This window comes from Neomonachus schauinslandi, chromosome 9 (assembly GCF_002201575.2).
Source record: "Neomonachus schauinslandi chromosome 9, ASM220157v2, whole genome shotgun sequence".
Lineage (NCBI taxonomy): Eukaryota > Metazoa > Chordata > Mammalia > Carnivora > Phocidae > Neomonachus > Neomonachus schauinslandi.
In genome coordinates this window covers 81,661,089-81,686,628 of record NC_058411.1, presented here as the reverse complement: position 1 = coordinate 81,686,628, position 25,540 = coordinate 81,661,089, and the positions used below count along the sequence as shown (strand labels likewise).

General features: G+C 35.7%; 1 protein-coding gene across 1 annotated transcript in view; it reads right to left on the bottom strand.

Moving 5' to 3' along the window:
- Window positions 1-25,540, bottom strand: part of KNL1 (kinetochore scaffold 1) — a 53,593-nt gene that overhangs the window by 7,301 nt on the left and 20,752 nt on the right. Inside the window, exons 7-19 of the mRNA XM_021695480.1 lie at window positions 24,582-24,619; window positions 21,422-21,474; window positions 15,523-20,604; window positions 13,153-13,291; window positions 12,468-12,535; window positions 11,986-12,084; window positions 10,030-10,145; window positions 8,495-8,585; window positions 7,787-7,903; window positions 5,863-5,950; window positions 1,630-1,707; window positions 1,211-1,250; window positions 217-318 (exon numbers count right to left, since the gene is read on the bottom strand). Coding sequence (XP_021551155.1) covers window positions 217-318; window positions 1,211-1,250; window positions 1,630-1,707; window positions 5,863-5,950; window positions 7,787-7,903; window positions 8,495-8,585; window positions 10,030-10,145; window positions 11,986-12,084; window positions 12,468-12,535; window positions 13,153-13,291; window positions 15,523-20,604; window positions 21,422-21,474; window positions 24,582-24,619 — 6,111 coding nt within the window. The remainder of the gene's footprint in view (window positions 1-216; window positions 319-1,210; window positions 1,251-1,629; window positions 1,708-5,862; window positions 5,951-7,786; window positions 7,904-8,494; window positions 8,586-10,029; window positions 10,146-11,985; window positions 12,085-12,467; window positions 12,536-13,152; window positions 13,292-15,522; window positions 20,605-21,421; window positions 21,475-24,581; window positions 24,620-25,540) is intronic.

Below are 25,540 nucleotides of genomic sequence, written 5' to 3'. Positions count from 1 at the left end.
AAGGTGTTAAATATTTTAAAATTATAATTTCATAGCCTTCCTACCTCGTATACCTTCAGCTTGATGCTGGGTACACTGACTCTTTTTGAGAATGTATTGTACTATAGCTTAAAACAGCGATACACTTTACAAACACATGTCAACTGCTGTAAGAGGTTTAGATGACCACAAAGGCACAGGATAAAACACAAACTAATGACACCTACTTTTCCTTACCTCAACTGATCCAGTAGCTCTTCAGTTTTATCTGTTTGTTTTTGTACAAAGTCTATTTGAGCAAGGGTCTGTTCTTTCTGTACTTCCAGTTCTAAAAGATTTCTGCAAATCAAAGTAGTTATTCATAGCAAGATAAGGCTGCTGTCAGAGAATTTGGACTCCATTAAAATAAAGGTTTACGACAAGAAGTCACATGCTAGATAGCTCCCCACTGAAGTGAATGGCATCCATTTTTGTTTTTTTAGGTTTCTTTCTTTCTTTCTTTCCTTTCAATAAGCATTAATCTAGAAATGTGGGTCTAATTAGGAAAGGCTTAAATAAATGGTTCTCAAAATTAGGATCCACGAAGGTATCCTTGAAGGTTTGCATATTCTTTAAGATTATTATTAAAATTTATTTTTTGTTTTGATGATAAAATATAAACATAATGTAGATCATAAGAATGCCCACCTTAAAACTGAGACATGCCATAATTTTGATGCCTATGTTTGGTTTTGTTTAGTTTATTAGAGCTAAATAGAACTTATGCCTTGTTAGTCATTTTGCTAGCATCAATTTAATTTTAGCCAAACATTATCACCTGTCAAATTAATGTTGTCAGTTGGAATTTTATTGGTTTGTCATTATTTATATTTGATTCATTTTAGTCTTATAGTTAAATAAGACCCATGACAATAAGAAAAATATACCTCATTTTATACTTACTTAAGTATAATATGAAAGTACAATACAAAAACAGCTTAATGCTAGGTTTATTTTCTTCAAAAGGATACTGATATTATTCAAGCTCGAGAAATACTACCTTGGATTAACGCCCTGTAAACAGTAAGTGCTTAGAAAATGTTGTCAACTAAGATGGGTCAAGTTCAAGGTGGAGAAGCCCTGAGTCAGTCTTAAGTCAATACTCATGTGCCTAATCTCAGTTTTTGGAGGTAGGAAGTCATTTAGGCCTGTAAAGTTAGCCTATTTTCTAACACTCCAAATGAAGGCTGACCTTTGGAGCTTTTCTTCTTCAGTTTTCAGCTGTTCCAGTTCTTTGGAAAGAAAAACAAAACAAATTTATCAGAACAGACACATTAAAATGTTGCCACAAAAATCATTTGTTCTATTGAAAATTCTGTATCACTTAATCTCACCTAAATAAAGAATAGATTTTTTCCCCCATTTATCTCCTTAATTAATTCAGTTACCTTTTTTTTTCTTTTTAAAATATTTTGTTTATTTATTTATTTGAGAGAGCGAGAGAGAGAAAGAGAGACAGAGAGAGAAGGAGCAGAGGGAGACGGACAAGCAGACTTCACACTGAGCAGAGCCTGATGCAGGGCTTGATCTTACGACACAGATCAAGACTTGAGCCGAAATCAAGAGTCAGATGCTCAAACAATTAAGCCACCTAGGCACCCCTTCAGTTACCGTTCTCTGCAGCTCTCATTTCAGAATTCCATTCTTCCATAGGACTGTCTTTCTCTTCATCCTCCAAATTCTTAGTTTCTAAGGAGGCAATGTGCATTAGGATAACTCAGTAAAAAATAACCAGAGATGAGAAAAAAAGATGGTCCCAAAATGAAGTGTTAACAATATTTCACAAACACTCATTATTCCCCATTTTCCTCACCAATAAAGCACTGAGCTATAATTATAATTTCATACAAAGACTTGCTTCTAGTGGCAGACAAGTGCACTTTGAGCCATATGGCAATGATCTCCAACAGCAACTTCTCAGGGGCCACTTGAGGTAGAAATTGTTTATATATAATTTGCATACATCAAAGTTATTGGGAGGCAATCCCATGGACAAGACGCAGGAACAGATACACATATACAAATGCATGCATGCACATTTTAAAATTTTGTTTTTGAAATCTTAAAATCTCATCCTTAAAATCCCTTTCCTTCCCACATCCAAAACAAGTTTAGATTTTTTCCTCAAAAACATAATTTTTAAAAAAGATTTTATTTATTTGACAGAGAGAGAGAAGAGAGAGCACAAGCAGGGGAGCAGCAGAGGGAGAGGGAGAGGGAGAAGCAGACTCCTTGCTAAGCAGGGAGCCTGATGTGGGGCTTGATCCCAGGACCCTGGGGTCATGACCGGAGCTGAAGGCAGCTGCTTAACTGACTGAACCACCCAGGAGCTCCTGTTCTTTTTAATTCTTCTTCTCCTTTTTTTTTTTTTTAAAGATTTTATTTATTTATTTGTCAGAGAGAGCAAGAGAGAGCACAAGGTCTGGGGAGCAGCAGGTAAAGGGAGAAACAGGCTCCCCGCTGAGCAAGAAGCCCGATGTGGGACTCAATCCCAGGACCCTGGGATCATGACCTGAGTTGAAGGCAGATGCTTAACTGACTGAGCCACCCAGGCATCCCTGTTCTTTTTAATTCTTAACAATATTTTGTATTTTCTCTTTAATTCTTTATATAAAATTATTTTATAAGTCAAAACTCCTTAAGAGGCCCTCCTTGGCCAGGCCTCTAAAGCTGACATCTCCAGCTTTATCTCAGATCATGTTCTCTCTTATGCTCTCTCTAGTCTAGCCACATTGGCCTTATTTCAGACCCTTGTACTTGGCATATTCTTTCCCATAAGAGCTTCTGCATGTGTATTCATATTAAATAGTCTACTCTCCCCTCCTCACTTTAACTCTTCCTCATTCTTCAGATCTTAGCTTAAATGCCACCTCCTCAGAGGGAAGCCCCTCCCAACGTGACTAGGTTAGATTTCTATTTCAGGACTACAGCACCAGGTAACCTCTTTTGGAACCACTTATCATGTAACCACTTACCGTAAAACTATTTAATTCTTTTTTCTAAAGATTTACTTGAGAGAGAGAGAGAGAGAAAGCATTAGTGAGGGGGAGGGACAGAGGTACGGGGAGAAGCAGACCTCCTGCTAAGCAGGGAGCCTGAGGCGGGGCTCCATCCCAGGACCCTGGGATCATGACTTGAGCTGAAGGCAGATACTTAACGAACTGAGCCACCCAGGTGCCCCCTATGTGTTTAATTCTTTATTTTTTTTATTTTTTATTTGACAGAGAGAGAGAGAGAGAGCACAAGCAGGGGGGGCAGTAGAGGGATAGAGAGAAGCAGGCTCCCCGCTGAGCAAGGAGCCCGATGTGGGACTCGATCCTAGGATGCTGGGATCATGACCTGAGCCGAAGGCAGCTGCTCAACCGGCTGAGCCACCCAGGTGCCCCCCTATGTGTTTAATTCTTATGTTCTTTTCTAGATGAGACGCTCCACAAGGCCATGAAAGTTTTTGGTTTTTTTTTTTTTTTTGAAGATTCATTTTTTTATTAGAGAGCATGTGCACGTGAGTGAGCATGCACATAAGCAGGAGAGTTGGGGAGAGGGAGAGAGAAACCTAAGCAGACTACACACTGAGCTGGAGCCCAACGTGGGTGGGGCTTCCTCTCACAACCCTGAGATCACAACCTGACCCTAAACCAAGAGTTGGACGCTTAACCAACTGCATCACTCAGGCGCCCCTAAGTTTTTGTTTTTTATCACCATAGTATTCTTCGCACTAAGCATTGTACATGGCACATTGTAGGTACTCACCATATTTGCACAAGGAATAATGAAGGAATGAGAAAGAAATAGAGAGCTATTTGTTAGTGGGTCCTAGAGAGGGAAGTGTGGTTTTGGTATTCTTAGAGATAAGAGAGAGGTGAATATATCCTTCAGAGAGGAGGCGGGGAGGTTGAATATATAAGAGATAAGGAAAAATCAGTGATATGAAATTCCTGAGACGATAAGAGGGGATGGAACTCAAAGTTTAGGTGGAAAGATTGGTCTTACGGAAAAGAAGGATGGATGAAAGAATGGATATAGATATATAAAAGTTTGATTTGTTTGGCAATAGGAAGTTTAGAAATTGTGGCCTAATAGCTTCTGTTTTTTTGTGTGTGAAGTAGAGAAAAAGGTAATGAACAAAGGGGTAGGGCAGTCTAAGATTATGGAATTCATATACTCATTATCAATGCAATGCAGTAAACATGTCCTAGGTACTTACTCAATACAAAGCATAGTGCTAAGAACTCTGAGGGATATGGAGAAAAATAAAAGCTGATCCTTGCTTCCATGGAGCTTACAATTTAGTTAGGGAGATAAACTATGCAAAAGTAACTATAATTACAAGTAGATGTATAGCTACTATAAGAAAGACTAACAAAATAGCTATAGGAGCTCAAGGGAGATGATGACTACCTCCGTTGGTAGAAAACAGGAGAATGCACTAGCAAAGACAAAGTGGCACTACTGCATAGAGATAAAAAGATTTGGTTGGAATTTGGGATGCATAATAAAAAAAATAAAAGTAAATCACATAAGAAAGGAAGATCTAAAAAGGACTGGAGAAAAAAATGATTGTAGAGAATGTTAAATGTCAAGCTCTGGTGTTTGGACTTTATTTTGTTATAAATGGAAAGACAAGTTTTTCAAAAAAGTAACATAATGAAAACTGTTCTTCATAATTATTTAATCTGGCAGCAATGTGCAGGTTGGACTGGAAGGAGACAGAATGAAGTTAAGAGTGTAGATAGATTAGTTAGAAAACTTGAAATAGCACGTCAGAATTAATGATAGCCTTAATGGAAATGGGAAAGAATACAAGAGATGCTGAAGAAGTAGATATGACAGGACTTGATAAGAGAAACTCAAAGACAAAGAAAGTTTTAGCTTTTTACAGTTTATAACAATAGTGATGTCTTTAATAGAGATAAGAAACATCACAGGGAGAGCAAGTTTTCAGGCTTTATTTTGGAAATGGGAGAAGACAATAAATTTCGTTTTATTCACACAGAGTTTACAGTGCTTAAAGACATTTTTGCATAGAGGTTCAGCAGGAAGCTAGAAATGTTAAGTTTGGAACTCAAGAGACAGGCTAAAGATGCTTTTACTCAGAATAATTATAAGCTACTCAAGGTCAAAATCTGTGTTTATATCTTTTTTTCTGATGCTAAGCACAGTATCAGTTATGCAGTAGGTGTTCAACAAATGATGAATTTAACTGAATTTGGGAATCACTGATACAAACACAAATGTGAAAGCAGATGAAAGGGAGAGAATATAGAAATGAGTAGATGATAAAATCTAAATGCCTACACATGAGGTTAGAGAGAGACCAACAGAAGGACTAAAGGGAGTACTCAGGAAAAAAGCAAACAGTTGGGGGTAGTGCAGTATCACAGAGGTTCAGGGAGATGAAAGGTTCAGAAAGAAAAGAATCAGCAGTGTCAAATGCTGAGAGGTCAAGATGGTTAAGAACCAAGAGCTTCCAAATTTGATGATTATGTGGAATTTTGTGATCTTTGGGAAAGCAATTTCAGGACAATAATAGTAACAATGCGGGATCATGAGAGATCAAACTGAAAGGAGAGATAATTTTCAAAGAAGACAATAAGTTCATCTATTTAAAAAAATAAGACTATGGTTTAGATTATGAAGAGCTTTCTAAAGAGATTTATTATCTTGAGCATCTCTTGTTGATTGTGTTACGGATGACCACAGGAAAGGAGTTTTATTTTGCTCTAATTTAATGTCTCAAGTTGCTAATACAAGGCTTCAACATAAGTGACACCAGCAATCTGTACTGTAGGGAAGTATTTAGATAAAATTAAATTTTCTTTTGGAAAAGTATTCAAAATACATTACCTATTTCAACCTCAGTGAGACAGTTCTCAATCTTCTTAAGTATGTTGTCCATCTCATCTATCCTTATCTGAAGTTTCTCCCTCTCATTCTAAACACACAATATTATATTGTCAAGTTACACTTCTAAACAAAATATTTTAACATTATAAGTGGTTAAACTTGCTGACATACTGCTATATCACGAACAGGCAAATCTTAAAATGAAGGTCAAAGCTTCAAGCCTGGACTTGAAATGTTTTTAAAAAGCATACATAACAGATTAATATAAACTTATTTTTTGTACTTTCCTTTATTCCAGTATTTCCATGTAATATAAGATGCTAATACATGTTACTTAAAAAAAAAATTTTTTTCTAAAGATTTTAAGTAATCTCTACACCCAATATGGGCCTCAAACCTACAACTCCAAGAGCAAGAGTCTCATATCCACTGACTGAGCCAGCCAGGTGCTCCCTGCAAAAAGGATTTTTTATTTTAAAAAATTTTTAGAGGGGGGGAGGTGAATGACAAAGAGAGAGGGAGAGAGAATATCTTTTTTTTTTTAATTATTAACATATAATGTATTATTTGTTTCAGAGGTACAGGTTTGAGATTCATCAGTTTTACACAATACACAGTGCTCACCATAGCACATACCCTCCCCAATGTCCATCACCTACCCACTCCATCCCACCCACCCCGCCTCCACTCCAGCAACCCTCAGTTTGTTTCCTGAGAGTAAGAGTCTCTCATGGTTTGTCTCCCCCTCTGGTTTCTTCTTGTTTCATTTTTTCTCTCTTCCCATATGATCCTCTGCCTTATTTCTCAAATTCCACATATGAATGAGATCTTATGATAATTGTCTCTCTCTGACTGACTGAGAGAGAATCTTAATCCACACCCAGTGTGGAGCGCAACTCGGGACTTAATCTCACGACCCTGAGATCAGGACCTGAGCGAAAGAACCAACTGAGCCACCCAGATGCCCCCCAAAAATAATAATTTTTTAAAAAAATATTTATTTATTTGAGAGAGAGGGAAGCAGAAGGAGAGGGAGAAGCAGAATCCCCGCTGAGCAGGGAGCCTGCCTTGAGCTCAATTTCAGAACCTCGGGATCATGACAGCTGAGCTGAAGGCAGACGTTTATCCAACTGAGCCACCCAGGCGCCCCCAAAAAAGAGTTCCTAAAAAAATGTTCTATGGTCAAATAAATATGGGAAACACTGAACAGAACTATAGCATGTTTTGTTCCTTTTATTTTTTTAAAGATTTTATTTATTTATTTGACAGAGAGAGACACAGCGAGAGAGGGAACACAAGCAGGGGAGGTGGGAGAGGGAGAAGCAGGCTTCCGGCAGAGCAGGGAGCCCGATGCGGGGCTCAATCCCAGCACTCTGGGATCATGACCTGAGCCGAAGGCAGACGCTTAACGACTGAGCCACCCAGGCGCCCCTGTTTTGTTCCTTTTAGACTTAAAAAAATATTTCTGACTTTAGACTTTAATATGCTAGCTATTATATTTCTCCAAAGGGGGAATATGGCATGTAACATTTCTCAGAATTATTTGCCGAGGGAAAAAGTTTTTTTATGCGAAGTACAATCATTTTGGGAAATGCTACTTTAAACATGCACACACAGGGGCGCCTATCTGGCTCAGTCGGTAGAGCACGCGACTCTTGATCTCGGGGTTGTGGGTTTGAGCCCCATGTTGTGTCTAGAATTACTTAAAAACATAAATAGATCACAAACCTGAGATGAGGACATAGGCCTATATTAGTAAATATATTCTAGAATTACTCAAGATGCCAGATTTCCCACTTTTGATAAATTGAACCCCACATCTTTATGAACCATGTTCCTTAGGAAACATTCTTCATATTCTATAACCACTATAAAGTAATTTTAATAGATCTTTCTTTCTATGCTGTTAACTGTTTCAAATTACCTGAGCTGACTGTACCAGTTTGCTGTAGAGAGCCACTTTTCCTTGGTGAGTGAAGACTTTAGTCATCTTTGTAAAACGTGATTTTATTTTGTTTAGGTAAATTCCAAAGACCTTCAGCTGCAAGGAAAAATCAAAGGTTAGGGCGTACTGAAACAAATGAGTTAGGAAAGGCAAATGGTCTGGGAAGGCTGGTTCAGCTGCTATGGGCTGTTTTGCCCATCCTAGACTGATTCCTAAGGCAGGGCATGTCTCATTTGCAAATTTAATCACATTTAGTTTAAGAACAGAACCAAAGATTTTAATTTTAATTCTTGCCTTTAATTCATTTATTCATATTACAAATCAGAAAATGATAGGCCCTAAGTTAACAAAACTCTTAATATATTAGAGCACATATAAAATGAGTTGCTATTTAAGTAACCAATTAAAGTAAATCTTTTCCTCATCTAAATCTAAGTGAAACAAGTAGGAGGAAATTCTAAATGAACTTCAAATATATTTCATATATTTAATTGGTCATTTGGGGTTTGAAAAGATTATATATTTTAATGATTATTCACGTATAATTAAATAAAAACCTTGCTAACATATTTTACCTGAGAAGTTAAAGAACTCATCACTAATTATCAAGTAACAGTTACTTATTTCACAATAAACAGGTTCAAAATGTCTATACTAATTCCCATTCAGAAAATGAGATAAAAATACCTCCTCATCAGAGCAGTGTCTCATTTTTTCCCACAGGTTCCTATTTACATCAGTCAACAGTTTATCCTGGTTCAATGCAGAAAGCTTTAATCTAAAATATAGAAAAGCTAATTAATTAGCACAGGGTTCAGAAGTCAGCTTGAATGAATCAACTGAGATTTACAGGCAAACTTAACTTAATTCCTCCTAGTTCTTTTCTACATTAAAAAAAGGGGAATTCACACAAGAACAGTGGTCAGCCTGATTATTTCAATGCTTGTAGAACAGTTCAAAAATGTTATGAATCAGAAAAACTTCCCTCACAATCTCAATGAACTTGTTCCAATATAAAAATATGTTGCTTTTAAAGAATCCTTAAGGCCTATCAATGCATAACTGTTGTGAAGTTGTAGCTATTATTTTAAGTAAAAGTTCCCAATTCAGTTCCCAGTCTTAACTCACCTTTATACAATAGCATTTATAAAAGTAGTAAAATTATATATTAGTCTCTTGTTAATAAGAAATAAATTTCTACCAGAGTTAGAATATATTATATACAGGAACATAAGTGTAAAATCAAACAGTAGAGCACATCTAAACAGACTGTGCATTGTATGTGAGATCCTATTTATTCAAAATAAAACATTCTAAGACAAATCTTGAGACACTCAACTCTTTTAGACAATATGAAGAAAAAAACCTTTTGTGTCTTGTTCAGTGATGAGCCCCAGTACCTAGTACAGTGCCTAGCACATAGTAGGTATTCAATATACAGTTGTGGAATGAAAAACCAGAATCAGGCAAATCTGTAGTATTATAATTTAACAGCATCTTAAGTTTTTAGTTTAAAAACTACATAGTTATTTAAAAATTATTTTATTTCTTCTCTGTTTGTTAGATTGGTTCAAATTTAGTCAAATAGTTCTAGGTAAGTATGATATATTTTGTGCAAATCTAATTTACCTGAGGGAATTTAGATATACCTAATCTGTAAATTACTATGCAGCATCCACATATACCAAAGCACTGAGCAATAATCTGTGTAATACCATGTACTTTCTTACATGCAAATTAAGGGCAAATGTGATAAAATTATAAACCCAAAGACAATCTTGATTTCAGGCACTATATATAAATTTCTAAAGGGTATTATCTTCTTTTGAAGATGTTCTTTTGCAATCAGTTTATGATATCATAACCTAATAACTGTTTACTGAGTGTATGACATACTTTTTGCTAGGAATGGCATGAAAACATTTTATATACACTATTTCTACTGCTCATATCTACCTGCTGAGTAGGTATTATTATCCCTAATTTATGGATGTTGAAATGAAGGTTAAATGTCTTACACAAAGTCACTGAGCTAGTGCTGTACCCAGGACTGAGCTTCAATCTGTCTGCCTACAAACCTGATTCTTTTCCACATACCATATCACACTGCCAATTAATGCCATGAACTTTTTCCTATGCCAATGTTATTCTAATTAGAACTTTACCACACAGATTATCCACCCATCCAACAAAACACACACAAAAAATAAAAACTTCCATACTCTTCAATTTTTTGGCGAAGAGTCTCACAATCTTCTCTATAAATCTGTATCTTGGGTCGGTAAACATACTGACTTAACATCAGGTCTTCTGGAGTAGGTGGTGTGTTTATAGTAAACTGGAAAAAAAAGAAAATCAGTCCCTCAAAACTGGTAGCTTGAAGACAAAACCATGTTTAAGAACTGTTTGAAGTTTCAGAGTGCTTATTTTAAAGTTCTACAAAGAAAAATTTGATTATTCTATGAAATTGATATACCCAGTAAGCTACAAGTTGGAATCCGAATACAAGTCTTTGACATAAAAGTCCATTTCCTACAGATGTTTAGTGGATGTTCCACTCACATGCTATTGAATAGTGGTTTGAAAATGGCTATGTGCTGTTTTAAGAAAATCAATACCTGAAAATTCAAACTTATCAGGAACCCTTTCATTAGAAGCAAGAAAAAAGATACCAGTTTCCTAGATTAATCTTTTCTACTCCCATTCTCTAGCCCTGATCCTTACTTCTATCCCAGTTTGAATTCAAATTTTTCTGGCATATGTAAAATAAGGTAGTAAAAATTTGGTTAAAAAAATTCTTTTAATCTCTGGACATGTCTTCTTTCTTAACCATCTATATTTTAGCCTTCTCTGTTTTCTTACTTAGGCTCTTAAGGGTTTTCTTATTTTATTGTCTTTTCAAAGTACCAGATTTTGGATTTGCTATTCTTTCTACTAATTTTTGTTTCCTGTCTCATTAGCTTTACCATTTACTTACATTAATTCTGCCTTCTTGCTTTTTTAATGGATTTTATTTTATTATTCATTTTCCAATTTCTTTTTTTTTTAAGATTTTATTTATTTATTTGACAGAGAGAGAGACAGCAAGAGAGAGAACACAAGCAGGGGGAGTGGGAGAGGGAGAAGCAGGCCTCCCGTTGAGCAGGGAACCCAGCGCGGGGCTCGATCCCAGGACTCTTGGATCATAACCTGAGCCGAAGGCAGACGCTTAACTGACTGAGGCACCCAGGCGCCTCTCATTTTCCAATTTCTTAAAGTGAGCATTAAAAATTCTTTTATTTTTAGATTCTCTTCTATAATAACAATGTTATCTAAGGCTTTTAATTTCCTGCAAAGTATAATTTTTGCTGTATGTCCCATATGTTTGGTATTAAATATTCTCCTTTGCTTTCTTAACAGTCTTGATTTCCTCTCTGAGCTCAGAGTTATGTACAAGTGTATTTTTCAATTTCCAAGAAGCTAAGAATGTTATAGTCCTTTTATTAGTTCTAATTTTATTGGATTAAGATCGAATGATGTTGTCCATAAAATCTCCATTTTTTTCAATTTGTTAATATTTGTGGCCTAGGGCATAACTAATTTTTGTAAATGTTCGACAGACTTAAGAGAAAAACATATTCCTATTAAGTGATAAATTTTTCTTCTTTTAAAATGAGTTTGTTGATTGTACAATTCAAATATTGTATAATCTAACACAATTTTGATTTTGAAAAATGTTTATTAAAAACTTCTGCTATATTTGGATTTTTATATAGTGGGAAAAAGCATATGCTCAGGAAAAAGTATCAGAGACAAAATACATGGCAAGGAATGAGAAAAAAAATAGAATTTCATCTTATCAAAGTCTACGATATTACCAAAAAAAAATCAATTTTTTTTGTTTTTAAGTAGGCTCCATGCTGAAGCCCCAACACAGAGCTTGAACTCATAACCCTGAGATCAAGACCTGAGCTGAGATCGAGTCAGACATTAGCTGAATGAACCACCCAGGTGCCCCCCAAAAAAACAATTTTTATGCTAACCACAATGTACCTACTATAGAAAAACTTTCTGCAAGCAAATATTCTTCCTTAGATTCTTTCTCTATTTTTGAATAAACAATGGTTTTGATGCACTTTAATAAACAAGTATAATACATTTTAACTGAGATAACTATTTTGCCAAGAAACTGCACTTACTTTGGCTGGGAGATTGCTCTGTCGGGGTTTCTGTATCAAAATGTGGACCTGAAGAAGTATAAAGAACTCCTTTATTGTAATTTTCCCATCTTTGAGTTTCTGAGGAAGGAAAAAAAGTTTGCACAATATTCAAGGTGAGCTCATTTTGACTATAACCACCCCATTTTGTTTCTAAATAGCTTACAGTATTTTTCATATATTTGTGGAAATATCCAAATATTTGTAAGCTATACACGAACAGATTTTATCTAATATTATTTCTTAAGGTTATTCAGTGACAACAGAATTGAGAACAAACAACAAAACACAGGTCTTTTAATTGTGATTTCTACCCCATATGATCAATCACCATGCTGGGTCCTTAACAAAAAAACCTAATTCTATATATAGTTGAATATTTCACAATTTTTTAAAAAAAATTAAAAAGTGAAAACAAAACAGGGAATATAGTTGCATTAGAAATGAGAAATAGTTTAACATACCTCCTTCAAGCTCTCTTCACAAATAGTGTCTCCAAGAAACTGTGATTCCATTTGACTATTGTGCTGTGCTAGATGTAAAGCAAATTCAGGTGATAAACAAGTCAAAATTAAATTGTAAGCTTAATTTTAATTATCATTCAGGTTTATGTGTTGTTCATGCTCTTAAAGCTATCCATTAGGATCTTTTTGGGAAAAGAGTCATTTACAGGGCAAAGTATATTACCGTTTTAAGACCCTATCCAATTATTTCTCTACTAATTATAAGCTTCTTTTTTTAAGATTTTATTTATTTGACATAGAGTGAGAGAGAGAGAAAGAACATAAGCAGGGGAAGTGGTAGGCAGAGGGAGAAGCAGGCTCCCGGGCAAGTGGGGAACCCGATGTGGGACTCGATCCCAGGACCCTGGGATCATGACCTGGGCCAAAGGCAGACACTTAACTGACTGAGCTACCCATGCGCCCCTAATTATAAGCTTATTTAAGGAAATTACCCTTTATGGTCTATCACTTCTCAATTTATTAAAATAACTAAGCATTAAAAATAAACTAAAATTATTTTACTTATCAACTATGTATAACTCCCAAAAAGCTTAAATAAATTTCAAATATCTCCTGAATTGAATACATTTATTATTAGTGAAGTAAGCAGATGACGTCTATTATTTAGTCTTTATGAAGATCTTACTGCTGAAGTCCAGAGAGGTCCCATCGGCCTTGATCGAATCAAGAGAACTGCTGCAACTAGATGGTGTTCTGCTCAGGCTTTTTATCAAAACACTGTTAGTATTTTTATCTATATCCCCGTCAGCATGGTGATCAAAAATCTGAAATTATCAATTAAGGAACATCATCAGCCTCGTTATGACTCTGTATACTTAAAATAACTGTTGAACACTAACAAATACTACTTCATAACATAAAATTTATCTACAATTATATGAAATATCTTAGTAACAAACTGTAATAAGTAACAAGAACTTATTAGGCCTTTAGAGTTCAAAGTAATTTTATTTTTTTAAAAAGTTTATTTATTTTTCTTAGTAATCTCTACACCCAACATGGGGCTCAAACTCACAACCCTGAGATCAAGAGTTGCATGCTCCTCTGACTGAGCCAAACAGGTGCCCCTAAAGTTCAAAGGAATTTTATTTAAGAATATATAGAAATCAGTTTGCGTATTATACTGTATAAGCAAATTGTTTCTCAGATGTGTCTAAGTTAAAGCCAGATCCTATGAGCTGCCAAACGCTGACCTAGTCAATTATTCAACTACTAGCCACCAGGGTCAGGGCTACCACACTGAAATAAAACAGCATAGAATATTGGCTATTCATAATGACTCTGGCTAGAACAACAAAGAAACTCATTTCCAGGTTTTAGTACTTCTTTCCCCAGATGACTAAGACTCCTTTGGCTGATGTCAAATAAGTGATATGGTCTTGCTTTTACCAGTTTGACCATTTGACTTTAAGCCTTAAATGCCATTTTCATCTACCTACTTACATATGTTTTTGAGGACAATATATCCTTTGTCTAAATGTTAGAATGTAATCTCCATGAGAACAGATTTTTTTTCTGTAAATTGCTGCTGATGTATTCCCAGCACCTAAACAGTACTCAGGACACAGGAGACATTCAATATCTACTGAACAAAATACTAATTTTCATATAATCCGTTCAGTTATAAATTTCCTATCACTGATACTACATTCTCAAAGCTTCACAGATGAACCATTTCCTCAGGACCTCATATTATAGAACTACTGAAATATTTTTCTAAGCTTACTCACATATTAGAGTTTAAATTTTGTTTTCTATGAACCTCTGATACTTTTTAAAATTATTTTATTTTTTTTAAGATTTTATTTATTTATTTGCAGAGAGAGAGACATAGCAAGAGAGGGAACACAAGCAGGGGGAGTGGGAGAGAGAGAAGCAGGCTCCCTGCAGAGCGGGGAGCCCGATGTGGGGCTCGATCCCAGGACCCTGGGATCATGACCCAAGCCGAAGGCAGACGCTTAACGACTGAGCCACCCAGGCGCCCCTGATACTTTTTAAAAAAATATTTTATTTATTTATTTTTGGGAGAGGGAACACAAGCAGTAGGGAGAGGTAGAGGGAGAGGGAGAGGGAGAAGCAGGGCTCAATCCTGGGATCATGACCTGAGCTGAAGGCAGCCTCTTAACTGACTGAGCCACCCAGGCGCCCCCCTCTGATACTTTCTAATCTTTATTTCTCTACCTATAAAACTCAGTTTGAGTGACAGATTTTATTCTCTCCAAGTTATCCAAATGAGTGTTCCCTCAACTTTTAAAATCTATAACCTCTTTCATAAACTCAAATTCTCACTTCTTCACGTTGAGATACTGGGCTTGACCTAGGCATTCTCTCATCCACTAAAGAGGCATTCTTTTTTTTTTTTTTTTTAAAGATTTTATTTATTTATTTGAGAGAGAGAGTGAGAGAGAGAGAGCACAAGAGGGGGGAGCGGGAGAGGGAGAAGCAGACTCCCTGCTGAGCAGGGAGCCTGATGCGGGACTCGATCCCGGGACTCCAGGATCATGACCTGAGCCGAAAGCAGTCGCCCAACCAACTGAGCCACCCAGGCGCCCCTAAAGAGGCATTCTACATATCCTCATTAGCCAAGAAAATTCAGGCAAGCTTTTCTTTATGCAGTTTGCATAACAAAAAGGCTTTTTGTTATGCAGATATTTAGACTGAATTTAAGACTAAATATTCAGATATTTAGACTAAATTTAACGTTTCAAACTACATATACCCTGCCTAGAGATTCTCCTAATGCAAAAGCACAATGACAAATTACACAATTACATTAATTTTTGTACTACTTCCCATTTCACTTTTTGTGATGATTTGTCACTTCAAATTGTTTTTAAGTCTAGCTGTTAGTCAAATAATTCTTTAACATTCTAAATAGGAATATTTCTCCAGCCCTATAACTGGAAATAATCAATTCCTGCTCATCCAAGACTAAAATTAAAACTCAATACTCATAACTTAAAAAACGCATTCCTTAGTTCAAGACAGAGCTTACCTCCTGATCTTGTGCAGTATCACTAAACCTAATCTCACTTTTCCTGATTTTCTTCTCATTCTGAATATCCTCTTCATCTTGTACCCAGGTTCTTTTTTGGCTACTGTAGGTTTCTCTTATTTTATTTTCAGATGGTGAAATCTCTTTTTGATATGTCTTAATCAAAGCCTTTTCCTCAGATTCTATGGTAATAGAATCTGAGGAATTAATCTCACCAGGATATACAGGAAGGTTTTCCTCATTTATATATTGAGATGGACTTAAGGTCAGTTTAGCTGCAACAAATTCAATGCTTGACTCCTTACTGAAGACTGGTTGAGCTTCTAAATGATTTAAATCAGTTGTTTCTGCTTGAATCTGCTTCAGGTCATTAATACCAGTGACACTACAATTTCTCTTGTTTGGCAATCTGGGCAAAAATATTCCCAAAGAACATCTCCTCGCTTTATCTTTTACAACTGTCACGAGTGGTACAGAATTAGTTTCAGCTCCATTATGAGAAATTTTACTTTTTTCATCTCTATCATCTTCAACATTGCTGGGCACTGTGTTAATATTATGTATTTCTGTAGCTTGCACTATACTCATATGATTGTGTGCCTTATTTACTAATGCAAATAATTGTTCTGGAGAAGGTGGTATATGAGGAGTTTGGAAATCTAAAAATTCTTCAGGTTTTCCATTCAAATTATTCAGATTTGATCTGACACTACTAAAACTTGCAGTATTAGATGCAATTGCAGGATCTGATGTTTCTCTAGAATTAGCACGAGTTTGAATAACTTGCTTAGTCAAGTCTGAATTACTGTGGAAATCTGTATTACATTTAGCTGTCTGAATATTTTTTCTTGGCTCCTTTGTACAGGCTATAGTAAACTGTTTGTCATTATTGAGCATTTTGGACTCATTTTCACATGTGGGTACAGAGGAATTTCCTATAACAATATTTAAATTCTTATTTCCAACATTCGATGATATAATCTCATCTTTATTCACAATTATCTGTCCTTGTTGAGGTAATGGAGGTAGCTGGCTTGAGAGATGAAGCTGAGAAGTAACAAAAACATCATCAACAAAGGTCATCTTTAAATTATGTTCTGCCTTATCAACAAAGCCCTCCATTTGATCCTCTGGGAGCTTAAAAGATACTTGCTTTGAATTAGGTTTAGTTATCTCCCCCAGATCTTGACTATATAATAAAGTTTGATTAGCTATTAAATTTTGAGGCTCCTTAATCAGATCTTGATCTTTGAGCACTGTTGTAACACAGTCTGACTGTCCTTTGGTATTGGTTTGAGTCACTTTTTCCTTTTCTAACAAAGAACAAGAAGCAGAGAGAGGCAGTCCCTCAGATTTCAAGTAATATTCATTGGCTAAATTGTTTACATAAATAAGATCATTTTGCACTGGACAGTTACTGGCTTTCTCATCTTTATCACCTAAGGACATGACATTCCCCTCCAAATTATCAAAACAGGAAATAGCATTTGGTAAACAGGAATAATTATCACTGGATCCACACACAGCAATTGCATGACTATTTGTAAAATCCGTGTTTCTTCTATCTGTACTATTTAACTGACAGCTTACAATTTTTGCTTTTTCCAGTGTATAGGCCTGGTCTACAACTTTTCCCATGACCTCTTCATCTACAGTGCTATTGAATTTGATAACTTCTAACTCACTTTGACCCCTAGACAATGTATTAGTAGGAACAGAGGGTATCACATGATGCTTTTGCTTAGTGTAAAGAACAATTTTGTTTTCTACAGCCGGTGCTTGTTTTTCAATGACTTCTTGAACAGAGCTACCATCATTATGAAAAGAAATACCCAAAATTTTTCCATTAGCTATTCCAGATTTAGGGCATTCTTTAAGACTTTTCTCTGTGTCTTGACAATCAATGAAAACAGTATGGGACTTGGTGACTTCCAGATCATCATGATTATCTACAAACATTAGAGTTTTGTCTATTGGCCTGGTAGTTTTTTTATCTGGTGAGACAGTTTTACATTCTAAGGCAGTTGTGTGACTTCTAGTCATCTCCATGTCATCTTGCCCATATATATATAAAACAGTTTTAGAAGTTCCTGCCAAAGGCACCAAATGGGAATCCTCTCTATCTTCCAGGGCAGTTTTGTTGTTTATTTCCACTGTATAGCTCTGGGTGATATCCATATCATTTTTATCATTTTTGGAAAATGCAGCAGTCTTGTCATTTTTGAGTCTAAGGCTTTTCCTTCTCTGACTTTTGCCTAATATAGTTTCATTCAGAAATTCTGGTTTTTGTACATCATCATTTTTCCAAAAGGTTGATTTAGATACTTCCATGTTATCACCGGCTATAAATCCTACAGCTTTCCCTATAGGACCATTGTTAGACCATCCCCTCAGTAGTGTTAGCTCGTTGACTTTTGCTGAATGGTCACTTTCACCATTCTCTGGAAAGGAAACATTCTCCTCAGCAGAAGCAGGTGTCAGTTTTGGCTTTTCTAGGCTTTTCCTTTTGTATAGTTCAAAGTCAAGTCTGTCTGTAAGCACCATCCTCTCCTTTGCTTGGTAGTCAATGAAAACAGTATGGGGCTCTGTCATTTCCAGTTCATTGTAATTATCTACAAACATTACAGTTTTATCCATCGGCCTAGTGGTTATTTTATCTGGTGAAACAGTTTTACAGTCTAAGGCAGTTGTGTGACTTTTAGTGACCTCCATGTCATCTTGCCCACATGTATACAAAACAGTCTTAGAAGTTCCAGCCAAATGGGAATCTTGTTCATGTAATAAAGCTTTATGATTTATTTCCACTGTATAACTCTTAGTGATATCCATATCATTCTCATTATCTTCTGAAAATACAATAGTCTTATCAATTTTTTGTCTGCCAACACTTTTCCTTCCACAAATTTTGACATCTTGCTTTTCATTCAGAAATCCAAGTTTTTGTATGCTTTTGTCTTCTAACACATCTATGTTATCATTAGAAATAAATGCTCCAGTTTTTTCTGTAGGAATTTTATTACATTTTTCAACTTTTACAGTTATCTGTCTGTCTACTGTTGTTAGCTGGCTGTTAGAATTTTCTAAATTAGTTTTACCCAATTCTTGTACTTCAGAAGGACCAAATCCAATGACAACAGTGTGACTCTTGGTTAGATCCATATTTTGTTCCTCCTCTGAACAAATAATTGTTTTGTTATGGGAACAGCCAGGTGTGGGATTGCCTACACTTTTCCTCAGTGGCTCAGGCAGTTCAGAATTCTGGCCTGATACAGGTTTCTCTGTGTAACTGTTAACAGTAGTATTATGATTTTTCATGGTAGACTGTCCTTCTAATGAAAATAGTGACTCTGTGGTAGGAAACAAAGATGGCTCACATGAAACTGTATTTCTATTATTTCCCAGTGCTATTTCTTTCTTAAGATTTCCACCAGAGTATACTATACTATGGCTCAGTGCTATGTCTTGATTAATATCAGCTGACTGAGGAGAATCTTTATCAAGATAGGGTGCAGTCTTTAAAACTTGATCTTTTTCTTTGCCCCACATGTCAGTTGGAATGTTTTTAGATATTATGTTTGGCTGCCGGGATGGTTCAGTATGACTTTTGGTCATTTCTTCCCATTCATCTGAAGGGCTTTTGCTGTGAGAGTGAAATTTACTGGTATTCTCAAATATTAGATTGTAAGATGCAAGAGGAGCTTGACTTTGTAAGTTAGTTGTGTGACTTTTAGTCAAATCCATATCTTCACCTGTGAAGATTTCAGTCTTTTTGTCAGTCAATGAAATAGATAAAGAATTTGCCAGGCTCTGCTGTAATCTTCCCTTAGATACATGAGGAATTAAGCTACAATTTATATTCATTTCCCCATCCTCTGACATGGTTATGAGATTTTGGAGCATCATTTCTTTTTCAGATATTGGTGTGTCTGCTCTCTGTATATTTGTCTGATCTTGTTTAAAAATCTGATTATCTATTGCAACTGTATGACTCCTGGTAATGTCCATGCTATCCTCTCCTGAATAAATAGTTTTCTCTGTGAGAAGAGAGATGGCATCTAGATTGGGATACATTTTAGAATAATTACTATCATTCTTCAGCAAATTCTTCTTTTCTCTCATAACTGAGAGACACTTGGTCAGTTCCATGGCATCATTACTACTAGAATAGAAAAATGTCTTATACTTTTGAGTCGCTGGGCTGGAACATATAGATTCTGGGATTATGGCCAATGTTCTGGCATCTTGGTTAGAAGTCTGTGTGCCTGTGTGAGTTTCTGTCCCGGTAATATGACTTTTGGTAATATGTATTTCACCATTAGGGTTTAAAGAAGGGTCTTGAAAAGCAGCATTTGGTTTATTCTTAAAGATTGTCTTCCTTCCTGGAGCTTTAGTTCCATGATCTGTCATAACCTCCATCATGACATTCTGAGTTTGGTTTTCTATATTAGATAAATTATCTGATGAGGGTAAATTCTGCATAGTGTGATTAGTTGTCAAGTCCATAAAATCATTGCCATAAATTGTAATATCATCACCTTTAAATTCCCTTAAGCTGACCTCACTGGATGTGGGAACGAAAGTCTGAATATTGGCTGTATGACACTGGGTGAAATTCATCCCATCATCTTGTTCTCTAAAGATTCTAGTCATATTATTACTATTTTCATCTACCCTAAGAGATACATGCATTTGATGTACAGAAGAGGCCCTATTTGATTCTTTGGGATGAATAGATATCTCGAAATTTTCTTTATCAGGTCCTGTTAGAGAGGCATTAGATTTTCCCACTTTCAATCTTTTTATGAAGTCATTAAAATTTATTTTCTTTTCTGAAGAAGTGCTTTGATCCGTGGAAAAATTTAATTCTTTTTTCATTCTTGAATCCTTAGTATGGAGCTTTAAGTTAGCCAGGAATGATGTGGTATCTATCTTAGTGGACTTTTCACTTTTAGGACAACCTAAAAGGCCTTTGGTAATCATTATGGTGTGACTTGTTGTTAGGTCCATCTGGTTTTCATCTGAAAAGATGACTGTTTGGTCATTTGCATGTTTCCTTTCATGGTTGTGTTCTGTAATTGAAATCTATAATGAAAGCAAAATATAGGTGATCAGATCAAAAGCAAACTTTTAAGACAGGTATTTTATAATATGTACTATATATAGAGTACTATATAAATAATCCTCAACGATGGCTTCATGATACACTGGTTTGTTTGAATCAGTGGTGTGGTATGTAGCATGTAATTTGTTATTACATTTTTTTTCGAAGTCTGTAAATGCTTTTAGTGTTTTTCGACAAATAAAAGTTCAAGGTTAATTATACACCAACTAGAATGACTAAAAAATGAAAAAGACTGACAATATCAAATGTAACTATAATGAAAATTCTAATTACTATATTAGATAGGTCATTCTCATTTTAAGTAAAAAACACTTAGAATGGGCTAAGAGCATGATGGCTAATTTATAGTACACTCTACTCTTGGAAGTTGGGTTCTCTTTGAATCTTAATGCAATGGTTTTATTTGTAAGGAAACAGTCTAACTCCTTGCTACTCAAAGTATGTTTTGTGAACTAGTGCACTAGTATAATCAGGAGATTGTTAGAAGTGTAGAATCTCAGGGCCTGCCCCAGATATACTGAAAAAGAATCTATATTTTAACAAAATCCTGCATATACCTATTATAGTTTGAGAAGTCCTGATATAATTATATATTTCCCTATTATTTAAACTGGCCATGACTGAACTGTCCTTAGGTTAACTGAAAAGGTAGGAAGTTTTCCAGTCTACGCTGGTCTACTTTAGTAAGTAATCCCTAAATCATGCCATTACCATTAATTTTTGTGTGTGTTAACTACAAGGGAGAATAAAATAAAAGGCATGTGCATGAACTCATACCTCTCTCTGTTGCATCTGGGTCTGAATGGGAGCACAAAGCAATGTGTTCATCCCTATTGAGAAAGATGAAAAAACTACAGTCAATAGCAAAAATATGTATCACCAAGAGCCTGATTTTTCTTTCCTTAGGTTCTTGATCATTCATGAGAATTTATTGAAGTTTTATCAGTTACTAAGCCCTTCGTAAGGACTTAGGTATTAAATTTCATTAAGACTTCTAATTGTCCCTTGGTGCTCAGTGGGTTAAGTCTTCAACTCTTGATTTCGGCTCGGGTTCTGATCTCAGGGTCTTCAGATTGAGCCCCACATTGGGCTCCGCACACTGTGGGGAGTTTGCTTCTCTACCTCTCCCTCTGCCCTTCACCCCGTGTGCTCTCTCTCTCTTAAATAAATAAATATTTTATTTTTAAAAAAAGATTTCATTTGAGAGAAAGCATGAGTGAAGGGAAGGGCAGAGGGAGAGGAAGAAGCAGTCCCTGTTGAGCATGGAGCCTGATGTGGGGCTCGATCCCAGGACCCTGAGACCATGACCTGAGCTGAAGTGAGACATTTAACCAACTGAGCCACCCAGGCACCCCTAAATAAATCTTAAAAAAAAAAAACAACTTATAATTGTCCCATTTTAGGGACAGAGATATCTGTGATTATTGTATACTTTACGTGACTGAAATATTTTTAGAATGTGGTGATTTTATTTATTTATTTATTTATTTATTTATTTTAAAGATTTTATTTATTTATTTGACAGAGAGAGAGACACAGAGAGAGGGAACACAAGCAGGGGGAGTGGGAGAGGGAGAAGCAGGCTTCCAGCCAAGCAGGGAGCCCTATGCGGGGCTCGATCCCAGGACCCTGGGATCACGACCTGAGCAGAAGGCAGAAGCTTAATGACTGAGCCACCCAGGCACCCCTAGAATGTGGTGATTTTAAAGGTGGAAAGTTTGGACTACTTTTTTTCCCCTTTACTTCTTTATTTTTATTCCCTGTATAGTAGAGGTTACATGGTAAAGAGTACCAATTCATGAGACTGAAATGTTAGAGTAAGATTTTGAAGCATCTTTTATTCTATGTTAAGGAATCTAGATGTTACCATGATGAGATGTGCATTTTATAAAAATAACTCCAGAGAAGGAGAAAAAAGTAGATTTAAGAGAAGATGAACCAGTGAGGAGCTGCTGTAATAGTACAGATACAAACAGGATGAGAATTTCTGTTTGGGTAAGAGAAAATGAGAATGGAAATAAAGGATTAGACTCAGGACACTTTAGGATTGAAATATAAAGATTAGATGGACTTTGGAAATAAGGAAGGGATTGAAGATGCTGTAATAAAACAGGAAATACATTTTTATAATATTTAAGTTTAAAGGCAAATCTCTAGAACATTTTTTAAAAGTTTTTATTTAAATTCTGGTTAACATACAGTGTAATATTAGTTTCACATGTACAATACAGTGATTCAACACTTCCATACAACACCCAGTGCTCATCACAAAAATCTTTGAAACATTTTAAAGAGTTTATGGCAACCTTGATTGAATATGAAGTAATTATAGGCTTTTTGTTAAAAATCTTACTTATATATCAAGCTTTCATTCACTTATCCAACAAATATTTACTCAGAACTTATTATGTGCCCCAAAACTCAACTACCTACTAAGGCACAAAGAACAGACAAAATTTCTGGACTCAGAGTTCCCAGTTTAATTAAGGAGCCAGAAGGAAATACCTAAAATACAATATGATAAATTCTACAAAAGACTCAGAAATAAAAGGGGTATTAAACCATTACAGGACAGAGTGACTCCTTGGTTTTGTCAGAAAAGGCTCCATTTAAGCCAGTACAACTTGATGTCTGGTGCCAGTCTGTGAACTGCTTGTTACCAATTCATGATGAAATAAGGAGCTTGCAGCCAATGTAAATCATGTGATACTTCTTTCATCAAGAAAGCTTTGCTAAGAAAAAAATGTCAGCTAACTAAACAGTAGTTTACTGCCATAGTTGATTTACATTCTAGTGCAAGTTCCGTTTATGTCATGGATTATTAACAGTTTGAGGGCTAGCTACTTTGTTTTTTGTTTTTTTATTAAGATTTTATTTTTGGGCGCCTGGGTGGCTCAGTTGGTTAAGCGACTGCCTTCGGCCCAGGTCATGATCCTGGAATCCCAGGATCGAGTCCCACATCGGGCTCCCTGCTCGGCAGGGAGTCTGCTTCTCCCTGTGACCCTCCTTCCTCTCATGCTCTCTGTCTCTCATTCTCTCTCTCTCAAATAAATAAATAAAATCTTAAAAAAAAAAAAAAGATTTTATTTTTAAGTAATCTCTACACCCAATGTGGAGCTCAAACTCACAACCCTGAGATCAAGAGTTGCATGTTCTACCAACTGAGCCAGCCAGGCACCCTGGACTGGCTACATTGACTAGCACTGAAGTTAACCTAAGTGAAAAACTAAGTTAGGTGAAAAATGAGAAGACTAATAGGCAACTTGGAGTAGGAAGGGCACTTCAGAGAGAAGAAACAAATGGATACCCAGAAAAAAAGTCAACATGGGGATCTATTAATACTTCTTCATGGGCTAGAGCATATCTATAAAGGGTAAGAGATAAGGTAGGAGAAGTCAAGCCAAATTTTAAAGAGCCTTTAAAGTCTATGCCAAAGAATGTGGGTTTTATCCTGTAAGGAAAAAAGTGTCATTGAAAAATTTTAAGTTGGGAGGTAATATCAGATTTAGAAATATGTAGAATGGATTATAGGGATAAGAAACTAAATATAATAGCCCCTGAAATAATGAACAATGAAGATTTGAACTCAAACAGTGGCAGAAGGAACAGAGAGGAGGTAAAAGATTTGCAAGATATTTAAGAGAAAGAATAGAGAGTGAAGACAAATGGATATAGAGAATGAGGAAAAAGTTCAAAAATGACTCAATTTCTGACTTGAGTGAATGAATGAGTGAGTGGGAATCCAAAACAGAGAAAACAAGTGGAACAGCAGGTCTGGCAGAAATAATAGCAAATTTGTGAAATTTCATATTGAAGATTTTGTATAAAGAACAGAGCTCTTTACATTTTTTTCCAAAGTTCTTTTACACATTACTCTGTCCGAAATTTGGCTGAAGAGAAAGTTATGTGGTAAGAAAAGTATTCTGGTCATACTCACCAGTAATCTCATAGTAGTTATCTTCTGGATTCTTATTCCTAAAAATTAAAAAGTATTTTAAAAATCTATATCCCAAACAATGATCAAGAATCATAACATTTGAAAGAGTAGGGAAGGTGAAAGGTTTTCATAGGGTGACTGTCAGAAAAATACAATGACATCTTTAAAAAGACTCATCTAACTCTGGCAGAAAAAAATTACAAGGCAGTCAAAGGAAACTTTTCAGATTGGTCTTTAGGCGTTGTTAATTTCAAGGATATTATAAAAATATGCTTAATATATGCTGTTGTTTTTTTTTAAAGAACCTACAAAGCAACTCATTATCTAGAGATTTAGCCTTAAAAAAAAGCAAATAAAAGAAAACAACCCAAATGTCCATCAACAGGGAGCTGACTAAATGCTGATGCAAACATACAACAAATTATGAAAGACTGAGGTATATCTATATATAACAACATGGAAAGTGTTATCAGACATATTATTAAGTATTCTCATTTTTGTCTTGTTAAAAACAAAAACTAAAGATAAACATGCACTTGGATATACATTTAAGTTTCTGCAAAGACATCTAAAATTATCAGGGTGCCTGAGTGGCTCAGTCAGTTAAGCATCTGACTCTTGATCTCCGCCCAGGTCTTGATCTCAGGGTTGTTGAGTTCAAGCCCCATGCTGGGCTCCACACTCAGCGGTGGTTACTGTGAGGAGCCTAAGCTTAGAGAATTTTCTGAATCAGTATATAAAAAGAATCTTTTTTTCCAGCTCAAGAGTAGTCAATTACATGGAAAATTTAGAATTTATTTAACCAGTCCCTGATAGATCCTTAGGATCTTTTACCTCCTTTGCTATTACAATAAATGCTGCAGCAAATAACCTTATATGTTCATTTTAAACATTTACAAGCATCTTGAAATAAATTCCCAGACATGAAATTACTGAGTCAAAGGGCATGTGTATGTAAA